This window comes from Achroia grisella, unplaced genomic scaffold (assembly GCF_030625045.1).
Source record: "Achroia grisella isolate CSIRO2021 unplaced genomic scaffold, CSIRO_AGI_Agris_v1 utg2770, whole genome shotgun sequence".
In the NCBI taxonomy this organism is placed as follows: domain Eukaryota; kingdom Metazoa; phylum Arthropoda; class Insecta; order Lepidoptera; family Pyralidae; genus Achroia; species Achroia grisella.
In genome coordinates, this window is record NW_026712764.1 from 3701 (window position 1) to 21476 (window position 17776).

The following is a 17776-nucleotide window of genomic DNA, read 5'->3' on the forward strand; positions in this document are numbered from 1 at the left end:
CGGAGGCCCGGGTACCTCTGAGCGCCGGGGGTTGGCCGGATCGCATGACAAATTGCATATCTCGTTCATTTCCATATTCATATATAAAGGGGGGTGGGAAAATAGTAGCAGACGTTTCCCAAGCGCCTGCCCTCAGACTTTTAGGGGTAATTTAGTCCCTCATGGTTACTGATGGCCAGATGTGGGTTACTTGACCGCCGCCCGTTGATCGGCGTTGACGAATTTTACAGCTGCCTCCCTAGGTGCTCTCAGGGGTTAGTGTCGTCTTTCTCAGCCAACCCTCCTCTTTTCACATCCGGGCTTGGGACCGGCAAAGGCAGAGTTAAAATTAGGAAATAAATTTATTTAATACTTTGTTGAAGTCTTTTGAAACTAACACCTGCATCTGTAACCTGGGAACAGTCTACACTGTCTCTTGGGCTATTACAGTTTTTCATATCCGGCTTGAAGGACCATAAGTGTAGCCCTACTGTGATCTTCAATGATAGCATTGTATTGTTACAAAATATATTAAATTCTTCAAATATTTCAAATTGAGAGCCGCAGTGAATGTAAAGAGTAGCCGCCGACCTGGCTGTGACCGCGATGAGCTCAACGCACCTGCATCTACGAGACCCGGAAATAGAAATAATCTTTAATCTTTATTCATATAAACTTGGTAATCCATTTTTGTTATTCCACTTAATGGGAACGCAAGAATGAGATGAGGGAACGCAAGACAGTACAAGAATGAGAAGGAAAGTGGCATATTATTGTTTTACAGTTAAAGCAATGGCAGCTGATTGTAATCGTATTAACTGTATCTACAATTTGTAATCTATTTTAAAAGACTAACAGGTTCCAAAACTTACTCTAAAAGGGCTTTAAAAGCATCTGGTCGCACATCTAAAAATGGTATAGGATCATTTCTTTCCGCCATTCCACAACATTAACATTGTTTCGAAGACAGATGATGCCATGGCTAGGATGAATTAGTGCCCACCAAGAAGGTGCAATCAGAACACTGGCCTGTCTCGAGAATATTAGCACCTCGCTGTTTCATCTCGACACATCCTAGCTGCCAATCGTTAGGCACTCCTGCCATTCTCTCTAAAGAATTTACTCTCGGAGAATTATTCCAATAGATGCGCTTAAATTATATAATTATTGAAATTAATATTACCAAATATAAACAATAACAATAGATCATTGTAATTCATGTCAACATGACGTGTGTAATGGTAAGCATGTGTGTCAATTATTGGTCAGTATTAAGCAGCCCAGAAACTGTCAAACGATAAATACATCAGTCAGAGTCATGTAAATAATGACAATATAACATCTGTGTGTAACGAAGGAAGTCAAATTATATTAAACCTAATTTAATTAATTCATTAATTAGAAATCTTGTGATGAAAAATGAATTACGAAGAAACAAAAGCAGTGGTCCAGGAGAAATTTCTTTCAAGTGAATTGGTTACAGCATTCCTTTGCGATGCGAAAATACTCCATCCCGAATGGGTGAAGAAGGATAGGTTGCTGTGCATTGTAGAATACGGAGACGAGAAAGCCGTGTTTTGTTTATTCACGTCTAGTTACCCGCCTCAATCCTTCACCGATTTATCTATAGAAATAGTGCTGCCCATCGACATCAACTTTAAATGTGAGATTGATAACAAACCATCAGATCCTGAGGCAGTCCTGTACCTGAATTTGCAGTCAAATAGTAATAAATATAAGTTCGAAATTCAAATGACCCCGCGCGTCGACAACTTTGTGGATGATCTCTTCAGAGGGATAGAAGCCGTAAGTAAAATGCCAACGCAACCTGAGTTTGTATGGCTAAAAAAGTATCAAGGTAAGAATGAAGACGACATTATTTCCCAATTGTCAGTTGTACCTAGAAGCGGAGCCACACATTCACAGAGCTCCGCTCCTGTAGCTATCAGGGAGAGTCTAATTAAACGAAAAATGTATGATAAGGAACTTGAATACACATATACTAAGACATTCACTGTGTTCTGTGGCACTTGGAATGTCAATGACAAATCACCAGTAATATCTCTGGAGGGGTGGCTCAATGTGGATGAAGAACCACCTGATATATATGCAGTGGGTTTTCAGGAACTTGATTTATCTAAGGAGACATTCATCTTTGATCAAACTGTTAGAGAAGAGGAATGGTCAAATGCTGTTGTACGTTACTTGAATATACGAGCTAAATATGTCATATTGGAGAAAGTTAGACTAATTGGTATGTTGCTGATGGTTCTGATCAAACAGAAACATAAAGCCCATGTACATAATGTGGTTTTCGACACAGTGGGAACAGGAATAATGGGCAAAATGGGAAACAAAGGTGGTGTGTCCATACGATTTGACCTTCATAACACATCTATATGCATTGTAAACTCTCACCTGGCTGCCCATGTAGAAGAGTATGAAAGACGAAATCAGGACTTCAGGGATATCTGCAATAGAACAAGATTTCAACAACTGAATCAGCAGGCCAAAGCCATAAAAGACCATGACCAAATATACTGGATAGGTGATTTAAACTATCGCATTACTGAGATGGATCCAAACACTGTAAAGCAACTTATTAATGAAAATAATTTTGAGGCAGTCTTAAAATATGACCAACTAAAACAGCAACATAAGAACAATAGTGTGTTTGCTGGCTATACAGAGGGTCCAATTACTTTTAAACCTACATACAAATATGACCCTGGCACTGACAATTGGGATTCAAGTGAGAAAAATCGTGCCCCAGCATGGTGTGATAGGATATTTTGGAAAGGAGATGGTATTACACAGAAAGCATATAGAAGCCATCCTAGTTTGAATATAAGTGACCATAAGCCAGTATCTGCTATCTTCAACTCAATTATTAAGGTAATAGATGAGGAAAAATATAGAAAAGTATATGAAGATGTAATAAAACAACTTGACAAACTTGAAAATGAACTCATACCACAAGTTAAAGTTGATATGAATGAAATAGATTTTGGTACTGTAAAGTACCTTGAATTGCAAATGAAGACCATCACAATAAAGAATACTGGAAAATTACCTGTGGAATTTGAATTTATTAAGAAATTAGATGAAGCAAGTTTCTGCAAAGAATGGCTCATTGTTGAGCCTTATAAGAGATGTATTTGTGCTGACGAGTCATGTGAAATAATATTTAAAGTACATATCAATAAGATTTCTGCTTGCAAACTCAATGCAGGAACTGATGAATTGTATGATATTTTAGTTTTGCATTTATATGGAGGGAAGGATATCTTCATAACTGTGACTGGAACATATGAGAGGAGCTGTTTCGGGTGCTCAATAGAGGTTTTAGTCAACCTCAATATGCCTATAAAGGAGGTGCCTATTAAGCAACTAGTTGAATTAGAAAGCAAAAGGCACCAACCTGTATCAAGCCAATCCACATATTCAATACCCAAGGAGGTGTGGTTCTTAGTTGACCATATATATTTACATGGACTTAAACAGCCCAACTTATTTGAACAACCTGGTCTGCATTCTGAAATTCTACAAATTAGAGACTGGCTAGATTCGGGCTCGATGGATCCTATTCCAGGATGTATACATTCAGTTGCAGAGGCTCTCCTGCTGCTTTTAGAAAGTACTGCAGATCCTATTATACCATACAATCTTCAGTCGGTGTGCTTGAGGGCATCTGCAAATTATTTACAATGCAGACAAATTGTCTCACACTTGCCCGAATTCAGAAAAAATGTGTTCTTATACTTGTGTGAATTTTTACAAGAAGCATTGCAGCACAGTGCCGAAAATGGATTAGATGCTAACACTTTATCTTCACTTTTCGGAGCAATATTCCTTCGGGATAATCCAAATCAAACGCAAGAGCCCCAGTCTCGAATTAACAAACAGGTGATAGAAAAGAAGAAAGCCCAGTTTGTACATCACTTCTTAGTTAATGATCACAGTGAATTAATTTTTACTAGATAATTTATCAGTTTTTCAATAATTTAATATTTTAATTTATTAATCCAAATACTCACTACTTTTCTATTAGTATTAACATTTACCATTTCTTTGTTGTAATTGCTGTGGTCACATGAATGTGTAGCAATTTGTCTAGTTTGTACATAAACTGAGTCTCAATTGCATTATTTATGAATTAACAGTGTTATTGCACTTAGTAATGAAAAGATAACATAATATGATTAAATAGTGTGCCCCATTGTAATTTGAAACATTAATAATTGAGAAGATTACTTTTATACCTATATTAGGTAAAGCACTTAGAATATATACATAATATTATTAAATTACACACGTTATGTGTATAATGTAGACACATATGTGTTACTTTACCTGTAGAAACACATGTAAAGTAACACATATGTGTCTACATTAATAGAGAAATGACATAATATTTAGCTTCATATAGTAATCGCACCAGGATCTGTATTTATATAATATGCCAAATCCAATTTGCCATAAAACAACCACAGTTATGCATTAAGCAGAGTGTATGTGTATGTATTTTAGCTGTGTATAGCATTTTTGTATACCTACTCTAGGTACGACCATATACTGGTACAAAAATCTTGAACATTAAGGTTTAGTTTTAATTTTACATGTTATATGAGGATGGGAATATGTCGTAATTGGCTCGTATGTTGTACGAAACTTGACTAGTAACTTAAAATAGATTGTGCTTCCTCGCGTATTTCCGCAGATTGTTTTAAAAAAATCATAGGTCAATGTTAACTTGAAACGCATTTATCAGAATCTCGTCAACTATATATTCATTAACTAGCTGTGCATTACAAGGAAGGCGTAGCCTTTCTGAGATCTGCCATGTATTGATGATAGTAAAAGTAAAAATAAATCATCAGTAAAACAATAATTGAAACATCCATATGGCACCATCTTATATTTATAAATTGGTTGGCGTATTGAGAAATATTTGTAAAAATATTTATTTCAGCCCTTTTGATGTATTTTGCTCAGCTTTCAATCGCCTGTGTATAAACTACGTTGCTTTATTACTTAATAAAAAAATGTATTTATACGAATATAGCTTGATAGTCAGACATACAGAAAATAAGACAAGAGCATTTGGCGTTACATTCTTTATGCCTACCTAAATTGAAAACAAGCTGTTCAAGCTCGCCCAAGATCCCCGTCCAATTCAAACGGGGATCGAAATTACGATGGCCTGAGCCGAGGTTCAAACCCCTATCGGTTCCCTCAGACTAAAGTCATATCCGTCACGCAGGAGTAGGCCTTCGCCCGCTCCAGAAGTCCTTCGGGTTTAGATTGTCATCTGCACTCGTCCCCTATCATTCGGTGAAGCTGTAAAGGCCAATTTCGGCCAACAGTATTAGAGGAGTTAAAAAAGCTTTATAAAGACAAAAATCAACACCTATAGAGACACTAGGACGTTATAGTACTTAATTTGTATTTTTTATTATTATTAGGTAACTGGACTACTAACATTATTTACGACTAACGCTATGCTCACATTTTAGTCATATATATTTAGGCTATACAAAAACAAAAATATGGTTGTAATCAGTTATTAATAATAATACCTGTACCTAAATGTTGTGTGTTAGTTTTTATATTTAGTTGTTTATTGAATATTTTCCCATAACTAATATATGTATATAAGAATGTATAAAATTAGTGTAGCCAGAGTAGGCACTTTTATATATAGTAAAGACAGAAATATAATATATTTTCGTGAATAAATTTTAAAAAATGTATCGAATAATAATTTACCATAATTGTATGCCGAGTACCTATAAAATAAAAAACTTTTTAGGTATAGATACAAATAATAATTTCATTTATTTTCCGAACAGTGTCTGCAGAAATAAGTGAGAGATTAAAAAGAAACATTCCAATTATCTTGTTTACAAATATCTGAGACAAAAATACTTTGCGTAACAATTTCATTTACTAGCATAATAACAATTATTTTAATATAAATTGCCAAATTTATCTTCCTACAACTGCTGTAGTATTTTGAAATAGGAGCAATAAACCACTACCTCACGCGCTCTCGAATATTTTTTTTATATGTTACTATTTATAAATAATAATACCATCAAACACTATTTCATCATATTAATATAATTTTAGTTTTAATAAGGGTACCTATTTCAAGTCAAGCAATTAATTTGTTAAATTGTCAAAGACAATGAAATAACTAGGTTTGGAGTACAGATGCATGATATCATAGTCCCCCAGAATGACAATCCAAGGGTGATCGGTATCATGAGATTCATATGATAACGTGATACCCGAGGGTACATTTAGGTATAGAGGCTACGGCGACTATACCTCCGATCGATCCCCCGTCCAATTCAAACGGGGATCGGAATTACGATAGCCTAAGTCGTGGTTCGAACTCATAGCGGTGCCCTCAGAATAAAGTCGTATCCGTCGGGCTGGAGTTGGCCTTCAGCCGCTCCATAGTCCTTCCGCGGGTTTGGAGTGCCATCTGCACTCGCCCCCTATCGTCGGGTGAAGCTGTAAAGGCTAGCTGCGGCCAACAGCATTAGAGTAGTCCGAAACAAAAATTGGCATCAGGTGGGTCGTCAGTTTCTAAAATATAGACATAAAATGTATATCCTGCCGTTTGTAAGTACTTTATGATGTTTAAGAATGTAATAACATACTAAAACGCTATGCAAAATATGTATTGTTTATTTTTTCTACTTATATGATTAAATATATGTATGTAGTAGGTATATTTTGTCATATAGACAATTTGTTGTTAATTTATTAAAAATGTATAAGTATTTGACTTGTGAATTATTCTATAGTTGTTATTAGATGTTTATGTTACCTATGTTTCACACGCTTGAAATTTATAGCCTATATGTTATTCTAATGTATAAGCTATAATACTGTAAAGTTTCATCAAAATCCATTCAGTAGTTTTTGCGTGAAAAAATAACAACCATCTATCCATACTTACACACTTTCGCATTTATAAAATTAATTAATAATAATAAGATAAGATAATGCGTGCTTCTAATGACGCAACAATATGGTGGCAGATCGTAACGTCATTTCACGGGCGATAGCACTAGCCAGTGGCCACCATGTCATAGGCCCCTGGTGCGTATGGACCCCTGGTCAAGAGACTTAGCAATAACTAAATAACATTACATAATTTACGAAAAAAAATATTAAAACATGTTGTATACTATGCTGTATAATTGATATAGATTTTTAACTATCCCATGGATACTCTTTAATTTTCCGTGATTAAAATATGTAAAATCTTGATCGGGGATGCTAAACTTCATTGATACAACAGTTTCGGAGAGCCGGTACAAACAGACAGAAACAAAAATTAACTGACTCGGTTTATGGCGTTTCGTTCCTATGTACAGATACCTATTCGACCTCTACAGTTTTATTGTATGTATAAATTTGTTAAAATTACATTAGAGTGAAGTACAACACTTTGTTCGGGTAACGCAATGCATCAAGAAACAGGCTAAGGTCACTGACCATATTTCCTCTAATTCTAGTAATTACAATAATGGAATGATTTACCTTGGCCTAGACATTTTTATAATATTTATGTAGTATTTAGATGTCAACTAATACAATATTCTTAAGTTTTTTTAATCGTTTGTTATAAGATATGGCAAAGTCATAACAATCAAAGATTTTATGTTACAATTTACCAATTTACTAATGAGTGAAAATGGAACGGTGCGTTCTAATGGATTACTCTGGTGACGCATCCTTGGAGGATTCTAAGACAAAGGTAGGCCAGTCATCCCAACGAGCCTTTCGAAGAGGAATGATTTAACGTGGTTCATTTCTAACAATAAGGCTACTAGTTCCTAGCGTAACTAATAATTCCTTTCTCTCTCATTTCACCCAACCCTGAGCATTAAGTGTTTAAGTAAAGCTACTAGAATTGTATAAACAGGGCATAGATAATAATAGTACAAAATGTATACAGCTCTCTTAATGGTAATCGGTTAGTAAAATACCCGATTAAAAAATGAGGACACTTACGAGGAACAATAGAGATTTTAGCATTCGCTGTGCGATTTTTATTTTATGTTCATTCACAATCAGCAAAACAGTGCGAATTAACTATTTGCTAAGATTTTTCTCAATAGACTACAGCATGGGCTTTCTCAAAAAGGATAACCGTTCCAACTGTATCCATAATGTACCTTTAAAATTCCCGGATTTTGATAAGTTGTCCTCACTTCTCGCTAGATGTCTCTGGTACATGCTTTTTTTTTTTAAAGTTCGACCACAATAATAGCTAGTTTAATTCTTCTATAATTTTATTACTTGAGAAAATTTTGATATGTCATCCAAAAATGAGCATTCTAAATATTATTTATATTAAACATATTACTGAGTTAGTAAAGTGGAGGAATGAATTTGTATTTCTGAACGCAAGCGACTCTAATCTCTATAGATCACGGGTCGATTGTAATCGAACAAAAGAGCGGTAATTACGAATTCAACCAATCATGAAGCCGCATTTGATTCTTTGTCAAACCATTTGTTCAGAACGTCTGTCAGAAAACAAATCTTATTTACTTCATTTCCTGTCTTTCTTCAGACGGTTTGATTATTTGAAATAACTGTTTCAACGTTGAAATTTGTTGAGAGAACTTAAAAAGTGACTGCGTCGCTTGAATCATTTAAAATTGTCCAGTCTACTGTGTGCAGCAGACGTCCTAAGCAAACAAAATAAAACTTTGTTCCAAGTTCTTTGTGTAGTGCATCTGCATCCTATTTGAACATCAACGGTGTATACAGTCATGGAAGTCGCAACAAAATGTAAGTACATTATTATTATATTTTAATTACTTTATTAGATATTTCCAATCTTTTCATTTATTTATTGCAAAATTAATTAAACCGCAGTTGAATGAACAAGCACGACATCGTAAATTTAAAAGCGCAACTACTCATTTTATTGTAGCCAAAAATTTTACCGCTAATTAGCAAACTAAATATTATTTCAGTATACGTTATAAAAAACAACTAATTTATTAATATTTCAATTCTTATCTATATTAAAAAAATAAAATGAGAATTTCTTTACATATATTTAGTGTATATGTAGATGTATGGTAAGAAATGATAATAGTTCTCCAGGTCGATTTAAATATTACTATTTTCAAGACTTGTGGCTTGCTCTAGCCTATTATAAGATAGATGAATTTATAGATGATAGCAATATATAGCAAGAATAAGTTTATTTGCGGACAACGTTATAATTTTAATTTTCATACTGCTTTCTTGATATATGATAGCGTAGCGGCTTTTGTATTGATTGCCGCATGCATCCTTATGTAAAGTGCGAATACTGTAACTACCATATAGTAATTTTTATAGCTGTGACGTGGTCGTGTGGAATGAGTAGTCATGCTCACTAAAATGTCCAGACATGTGGCGGCGTGGTGGGCCGGGTCAATGGGCTCCCTAAAATATGGTCGAGCGCAGTGATGGCTGGCTCATCCGTCATACTCGTGAACGAGTGCTGCTTGTAGGGACTGGTCTGCTCTTATCACTACGACTGATTTAATCTTATTGCATATTTATATTTGACCCAAAAATTAGTGCTTGTTGGTAGTTTGTATTCACGTTTCGACTTGTAAATGTAAACTTACAAGGATTATTTAAAAGAGCAACACACAAGTTTCTTGTGTTCAGACAGCTTTCCGAACGAGTGGTAAATAACAAATTGTTATGACTATTCAAAAGTGCTTAAATTAAGTTTATTTGAATAAATGATTTTCTATTCTATTCTATTCTATTCTAATATGCATGCATAAAATATTCATTATTTATATATTTATTATTCACCTATATAAAACAAACCAATAAAAATTTGTTTTATAGTGTTTAAAAATAAATAGAATGCAGTATAATATAATATAATAAAAAATATATAAATATTTTATATTATAATTTAATCAACCCAAATTTATCCTTATTTACCTTTTCAATTACTTAGTACATTACATTTGTTTATATATGCACAATTTTTCTATGTTCAACTAACTTAATGCCAACAGTGTTGTGACCGTGAAACCAATTATTATTGTTATTAGCCCAAATGAGAGTCTGAATGTGGAAATAGTCCAATGTACTATAAAATTGCTCAGAGTAAATAAATAAAATGAAAGCAAACTTTATGGTTTCAGAAATAGGGTAGATAGAGGTACTCACACAGGCTACTAAAGTTTCCCTCTGGTGGAAATAATTTATTTTTAAATATCACAGATTGTCATAAGTATCCCTTTGAAATCACACAGGTCACTAAAGTGTTTCCCTTTAAATAATTTATTTTTAATAATTTAAATTTATGTCAAATATCACAGACTGTCATAAATATCCGTTTGAAATTAATATTTATTCTGAGCATTTAAAACTATACTGTCTCTGTGACATTATTTGTATAACCTGTTAAAAAAGTTACCCCTAAAAAAGGGTAAGTTGTTATTTTATTAATTCAGCCGTCTATCTTGTGAATATTATAATTGAGAAAGTTTGTAAGTATGAATGTTTATTACTCTTTCATGCAAAAGACTACTGAACTAATTTTGATGAAACTTTACAGTAACATAGCTTATGCATTGAATAATAATATTCGGATATAATGACATCTTCCTTAACTAATCTCTATCTACCCTCATTTAGTATACCCATTTTAAACACCCCTTTACAGTACAAAAGTCACAAAGAAAAATATTTCTGATACCATTTTTTTTTCTCCTGTATAGTACAGCTATTTTTAATATATAATTATTTACAGTTTTGGTGTTAGAAATTGTAATTTAAAGATATAGATATCAAAAAAAGCTTTATTTTCAAAAGTGCTTATATTAGTGCTTAGTTTATTTAACTTAAATTCTATTTCTATTAGTTAATATCTTTAAAGCAATTGTCAATATAAATCAAAACTAGCTGTTACGCGCGACCGCGTGCTTTATTTTTAATTAAACAAAAAAAATCCGACAATAAAAGTAGCCCTAGTTACTCTGTATAATATGACCTATCAGCGAGGGAAAGTCTCATCAAAATCGGTTCAGCCGTTTTAGATATCGTTAGCGCAAGCAGATGCACCACTCCATTATCATCCATATCGAAAACATGAACAAGTAAAGGTCACAGGGGGAAGGGTATTGTTGGTAATGTGGACTAATAACCCCAATGTACCATGTACCATGTCAGCTTGACCTCCACGCGATTCACCCCTGGAAACCATCGTGTTAAATTCCTGGACAATATGCCATGATGGGTGATTGACATGACCTCATGCTCATTTCGTTGTCATCCACTGGTCCCAGCGTAAAACCGTTGGCGAAAGCAGATTCACCTTTCCATAATATATATACATCTATACATATAAATAAAATTGGAGTGTCTGTTTGTAATATTGAAATAACCGTTTTTCACTACATACACCAAAATAACATTTTTACAATTTTTGTCTATCGGTCTGTCTGTCTGTTCCGGCTAATTTTATGAAATGGATGGACCGATTTTGATGGTACTTTTATTGGCAGGTAGCTGATGTAATAAGGAGTAATTTAGGCTACTTTTATTTTAGAAAAATAAAGTTATAATCCACGCAGACGAAGTCGCGGGTGATCATCAATAAAAAAATAAAGAGGAATAAACAAAGGTCACAGAGGTAATTATAGGCATCGACAATATTTTGATAATGACTGTGTGAAGTATCGAATACATCACGACGACCGTTAAACGAGTTCCAATTTTAAGGCGACGCCGTGATAAACTATTACTTCAAAATCGGGCCCCGCGCTCTGCGCACCTCATGCACCCCGATAGTTTTACGTGTCGCCGATCGACCGCCAGCGCTCGCTCGCTCTCCCCGTACCACGATATCACGAACACGCGTCCGTGTCGCAATGTAACGCGTGAATCAAGTAGACGAAGCTTCGGTCCCCAATTGAACAAAACTATTACGGAGTCTTCCTGTTTGTTTATATAATTTATATTTATGAAGGCACATTGATATTTTAGAATTTACAATACAGTGGAACTAACTACGATACGAATTAATTAAAAAGATTCTTAAAGTAAAGAATTAAATAGAAATATTGAGGTAGAGTTACATATTCCCGTGATTATAATTAACGTAAACTAGTGCTTTTATTACTATCTTTGAAAGAAATACCAAAATATAATCTTTGTGTTTTCCATATATATTGTAATTGGTAATTACGACGTTTATTTATTTGCCAACGACATTTTTTTGAAACAGCTAGATATTTTAATGTATACTACATTAACGTACTTACGTTAAATGAAATGTGAAAATATACGAAGGTTAGTTACTTTATAAAAGAGACAATAAGTCTGCGTTTCTGTGAATGATAGGTATATCAATTAAAAAATCTATATATATTATATATTTGATACAATAAACCTAAATTTAGTAATAATGTATGTGACTTTAATTTTATTTATTTGATACGCGTAGTGGACATTATTTCTTTATGTTTTAGAAAGTATATTTTTAAAAATGCGTAAGTAATTTAACATTATATGTAAGTAAAGTACGTAAAGATATACACTTTATGACAAAATAGTAAAACTTTTACAGTAATTTATAAATTATTATAATAAATATTAAGTTTTAATTACATGTAAAAAGGACGTAAACAATTACAACCTAATCATAAAAGATCTATTAACTTCATACAAATGAAATTATTGAATAATTATAGGTTTGAACATGATTATTTATATTTTTATGCATAATTTAATGACTATTCTGCAAACCTTCTCTATATAAACTATAAGTACGCGAAATTTCATATTCATCCGTCCGCGCTGTTTTTCGTAAAAAAGATAAAAAGTTATTACGATAAAAAGAAAAGGATAAAAAGTTGTCACGTATTAATACATACGTTTTAATAAATTTATATAATACTTTTCATTATTTCACTTTTTTATTTATTTATTTCCTTGGACCTACCAAGGAATCTTAATTTTACGGCAAAATAATAAGGGAGATGGATAGTGGACATGTTTGCCATGAGTGAGCGAGACAGATATGACGCCACTTTTACCAAAGGCAACAAAAGTAAGTAAAATAATTAAAATAAAGAAAAATCTTAACCTAGTTTAGGTTTATTTAAATAAGGATAATATTGAGGAATAAAAGTTTGAACTCGTTGTACGTGAAACGGATGCATTTCGGGTATTTGTAAAATACGATGTGCTGTGCTATTACAATAAGAAAGAACGGGAAAAAGAAAAAAAAGAAAAAAGAAGAAAAGTATTTTCGTTTGTGTACAAACGAAAATATTTTGGTCATCTGCGACCTTTTGCAACACTTCTTCCTCGTAAGGAAAGCGAGTTCTACCTCCAGCCCGTATTTGATTCGGGAAATGGCCGCCCTCCGTGAGTGCGGCCGGTACATATAAGCAGTGATCTGGATAGCGCTCTAAATTTGGATATCTTTCACGATAAAGCCTAGCGGCAGCAATTGCATTGCATCTGCATTCCTCATAAATGAGGTGCTTGTTCGCAATTTTTTGTGAAGTAAATAACAAGGATACCAACACAAAAGTCCAATTCCAAAAGAGACAACCCAAAGTTGTCGGTATGGAATCAACAAGTTCAATTCACAAAAATCCAAGTCCAAAAAGAGAAGCCAACAACAGCGAATACGGAAAGACGCGCAGTAGGCTGAGCTGAAGCTGAAACAGAATGAGCAAAATGTACTAACTGGTGTCAGACTGGTAGCGTAGCCATTTGCTTGGTATGGCGACTGTATCTGTTTCATTCGCGCGCGTTTAAACGACGCATCTCCGTCTCACTGGGTGGCACATCTGTCTCGCTCGCTCACGACAACATGTCCACTACCCATTTCTCTTATCATTTTGCCGTAAAATTAAGAACCTACTACTATAAGCTTGTGTGAATAAGAAACATTTGAACGGAGTAAAATGGGTTAGCAAAAATCGGGTTACTTGAGGTTTTTTTCTCGTTTTTTTTAGTATGAAACTAACAAGTGTACTACAACAAGTGTACTATTGTACATTTACAATCCTGATTAAATGTCCGAACTTTTAATGGCACTTGCCAAGGCACTTTAGTACATTTTTTTTAAAGGAGGGCCTTTAAAACTCGACAATTTATGAAAAAATATAGTTTAACAAATAGTCTTAATTCTAGAAAACTTGGGGCAATTGTATCATTATTTTTTACTGTGATTCTAGAAATGTTATTTGGCTTTATGGTTCCAAAGTTTAAATGAACAAAAATAATAAAAATTAAGCACAATGACCGAATAATGGTTATAGTTTGACCAAATTTCTAAGTTTTTCTTTAATGCCCCTAATTTTCAAACTGCATGGGATAGATTTTTTTCTGATTTTTCTCATGATGGTTACAATCAATTCTCTCACTGCTTGAAATTGAGTTCTGGGACAGCCTGTATAGTGTAATCGAAGCCAAATATTTCACTATTACTTTGTTTTGCTTTCCATAGCTACAAAGACAAGTGCTTACCTAGACTTACTACAGATAAAAAGTACTTATCGGGGAAAATAAAGTTGAAAATATGTCACAATTTTTTATGTGATACTCCAACATATAGTCGGACAGACAACAATGATTAATTAAATAATATTTTTGTGAAATTATTGACAATCAATAAGTTTTTTGATTACACTAAATATGTAGTAACATTGAGAAAAAAATACTTTATTTTGGATTCAATATTATATATTATTAGTATTAGTACGTATAACATTTATTCGTATAAGTAAATAAAATAGCGTAAAAAATGTAAAAAGGGTAACTAAATGATTACATTACTTTAAATAGTAAAAGAATTAAGTTACAGCAATATTTAATTTTTGTATAAATTCATAGACGACTCCACGATTTTACTTTGTTATAATGAGTCAGTCGATTTTTTCTTTGGGTGTAGGGTTGTCACTTCGCCAATCCTAATAGCCGGACAGACCATCCAGTTTGGCGGGACATATTGGTAAAACGGCCGGATACCCTACATTATTGAGGGATTTGTGTCTTAATATCATGTAAATATTTATTACAAATAAATTACATTACATTACAAATAATTTTGTTAATTATTATTAATAAGTGTTACTTTAGGTGCGACCCGTCAAAATATTTAAAATTTAAATTGGCCCGTTGATAAAAAAGGTCGCTCACCCCTGTTCTAGATAAACAGTTATCAACATTTTAAAATTCTTCTTAACGTCTAATGAAAGGTAATTGCATAAATAAGTATTATTTACCTGTACCTGTTACTTCAGCAACTAACGAAATAAAAAAACATCTAAGCAAAACAAAACTTCTTGAGTTAAGAAATAAAAAACAAAATTAGTTTTACAATAAAATAATGTAAAAGCCTACCAAACGGCGTACAAGACTATTTATTTTAGCCAGATGCCAAAAAAAGTCCCGGCTAAATCAGTGCAACCATTTCAGAGATTAGCCGGAACAAACAGACAGACAGACAGACAAAATTGGTAAAAAATGTTATTTTGGTGTATGTAACGTATTTATATTTATATGCATGTAGTAAAAAACTGTTATTTCAATATTACCAACAAACACTCCAATTTTATTTATATGTATAGATAATGGGAGTGCCCCATTTTTATTTATAAATAACTACGAAATCAAAATAATGTAAAATTTGTTTATATTTTCTTAACAATTTCTTTACATTAATACTAAAAGTTTTTTATCATTTTTAACAATTAATTGTCACTACTTTACAAATTATTACTTAGTATTACATTCGTAATATGTACAATAAATCATTACTAACTGTATTAACTTAAATACAGTAATTGTTAAATGTCAAATTAGTGTCTGTTCACCCGCACCATATTATAGCGTACGCTATAATATGGTGCGGGTGTATGACGAAATAATTTACGATTTGATAGCGCGCGTTCTCAGGCGAGCTCTCCGCGCTAAGCACAGGTCCGACGTTGGCAGGGGCCGGGGACTGACTGACTTGCTCTAACTCTCATACAAAACAACTTGTGAGCAAGAGATTTTTTTGCGGAAAAACAGTTTATCTTGTTTAAAATAAAAACTATTGGTTATTATATACATCTGAATGGTACTATTTATGTGGGTATTTAGTATAGTGTATATTGGAAAATTCGAGTCTTAAATCAGTCTCGTTTTCTTATACGAATCAAAAATATATTTTATAAGACCAATCTTTGAGATTTTTTTCTCTGCTACAAAAGTTAATCAATCATGTAACGAGAACTGTCAATATGATGTCAAAGATCTGAAAAATGAAATACCTAAATATCAGCCCCGAATGATTTGTAATTGCTGAGAAAAGTTAAGGTATCTGAGGTCAATATTTGCAATGCGTCGCCTTAACGGCCATTGCCTTGAGAAAGTAGTTATGTTTTTGCGGAGGCTTGTGTCGTCGCAAATGACGGTTGACTCGAGAAGACGTTGCAAACATGCAAGCCTGGTGACTCATTCCCGCGCGGTGCTGTTCTATATTTGAAAGTTTAAAAATAATACTCAATTTATGGACGAACGGCGCCTATTGTTTACTGTTCGTTTTCAACGGCCAGGAAAAGTAAAGTTTTCGTGGCCTAAACTTATGGTTTGTTTTAGTTGTTTACTAGCGACTCGCATTATAAATCTTCGAATTTCTCGGCTAGTTCTATACTATCACACGCATGTAACGCAACTTTCCTCTTGAATCACTCTATCAGTAATGAAAACTGCATTAAAATGCGTTGCATAATTTAAAAGATATCAGGAACAGACAGACAGACAGGCGGTGTTTTTTTTATACTATGTAAAGATTCGCTGCTACCACCGATTTCGTCTGTTTTTGTGAGCTAAAATGTACATAGTCTTGTGATACTGTTCAACCAAACGGGTATCAAAATTACGACGGCCTGAGCCCACGTTCGAACGCCTAGCGGTGCCCTCAGAGTAAAGTCGTATCCGTCAGGCAGGAGTTGGCCTTCAGCCGCTCCATAAGTCCTTCCGCGGGTTTGGAGTGCCATCTGCACTCGCCCCCTATCATCCGGTGAAGCTGTAAAGGCCAGCTGCGGCCAACAGCATTAGAGTAGTCCGAAAAAAAATGAGATATCGGTCAACCGACTTCCAAAAGGACGAAGTTTTCAATTAAACTGTCTTATTTTATTTGTTATAAAACTTAGGGAAATTGATTTTAGATGATTAGTTTTTTACTATTTATTAAGTAAGTAATGCGACATTGGTTTAATAACATCGTAATAAACGTTAATAATGCGCTCTACCCATCCTTTGTTTTACTGGCAATGTACCTATTACTGTACTCGTTTATTTATTGTCTTTAGATAAGAATAATTATGTATGTAGAACGAAAGTATTGTACATTATCATACGCACTTTGTTTTTCTGTCGCGGAAAAGTTATAAACGCATAATAATAATACAAAAACTTTAACACTAAACGGCTTAAGCGATTTGGGTGCGGTTATCAGTTATGAATTGTGGTAAATTTTCTTTAAAATTTAGTATTTTATTCCAATTTGTTATAAAAAAATGTTATTGGGGTACGAAGTTACGAACGTTGTCTCAGCAAGTTATACAAAATAGTAGTCAATTATCCCTAACGGAAACTTCCTCAGCCATGTTACATTCAAATATATTTCAAAATAGAATAAAAAATCCTTTATTCAAATAAACTTAATTTAAGCACATTTGAATAGTCATAACAATTTTTTTTATCTACCGCTCATTCTGAATGCTGTCTCATCACA

At 33.5% G+C, this 17776-nt stretch overlaps 2 protein-coding genes across 2 annotated transcripts in view; both read left to right on the forward strand.

Annotated features, from left to right (window-relative positions):
• Positions 1-1398: 1398 nt before the first annotated feature.
• LOC131843071 (type II inositol 1,4,5-trisphosphate 5-phosphatase-like) lies at positions 1399-5018 on the forward strand. Its single transcript, XM_059191667.1, has one exon. The coding sequence runs from the start codon at positions 1399-1401 to the stop codon at positions 3961-3963; it is 2565 nt and encodes an 854-aa protein (XP_059047650.1). The 3' UTR covers positions 3964-5018.
• Positions 5019-8515: 3497 nt separating this feature from the next.
• The window catches only part of LOC131843066 (stathmin-2), a 51328-nt gene continuing 42067 nt past the window's right edge, over positions 8516-17776 (forward strand). Inside the window, exon 1 of the mRNA XM_059191661.1 lies at positions 8516-8799. Within this exon, the coding sequence (XP_059047644.1) occupies positions 8781-8799 (19 nt within the window). The 5' untranslated portion in view covers positions 8516-8780. The remainder of the gene's footprint in view (positions 8800-17776) is intronic.

Coding starts and splice junctions, on each gene's coding strand:
- LOC131843071 (XM_059191667.1), top strand. CDS start 1,399: ATGAATTACGAAGAAACAAAAGCAGTGGTCCAGGAGAAATTTCTTTCA.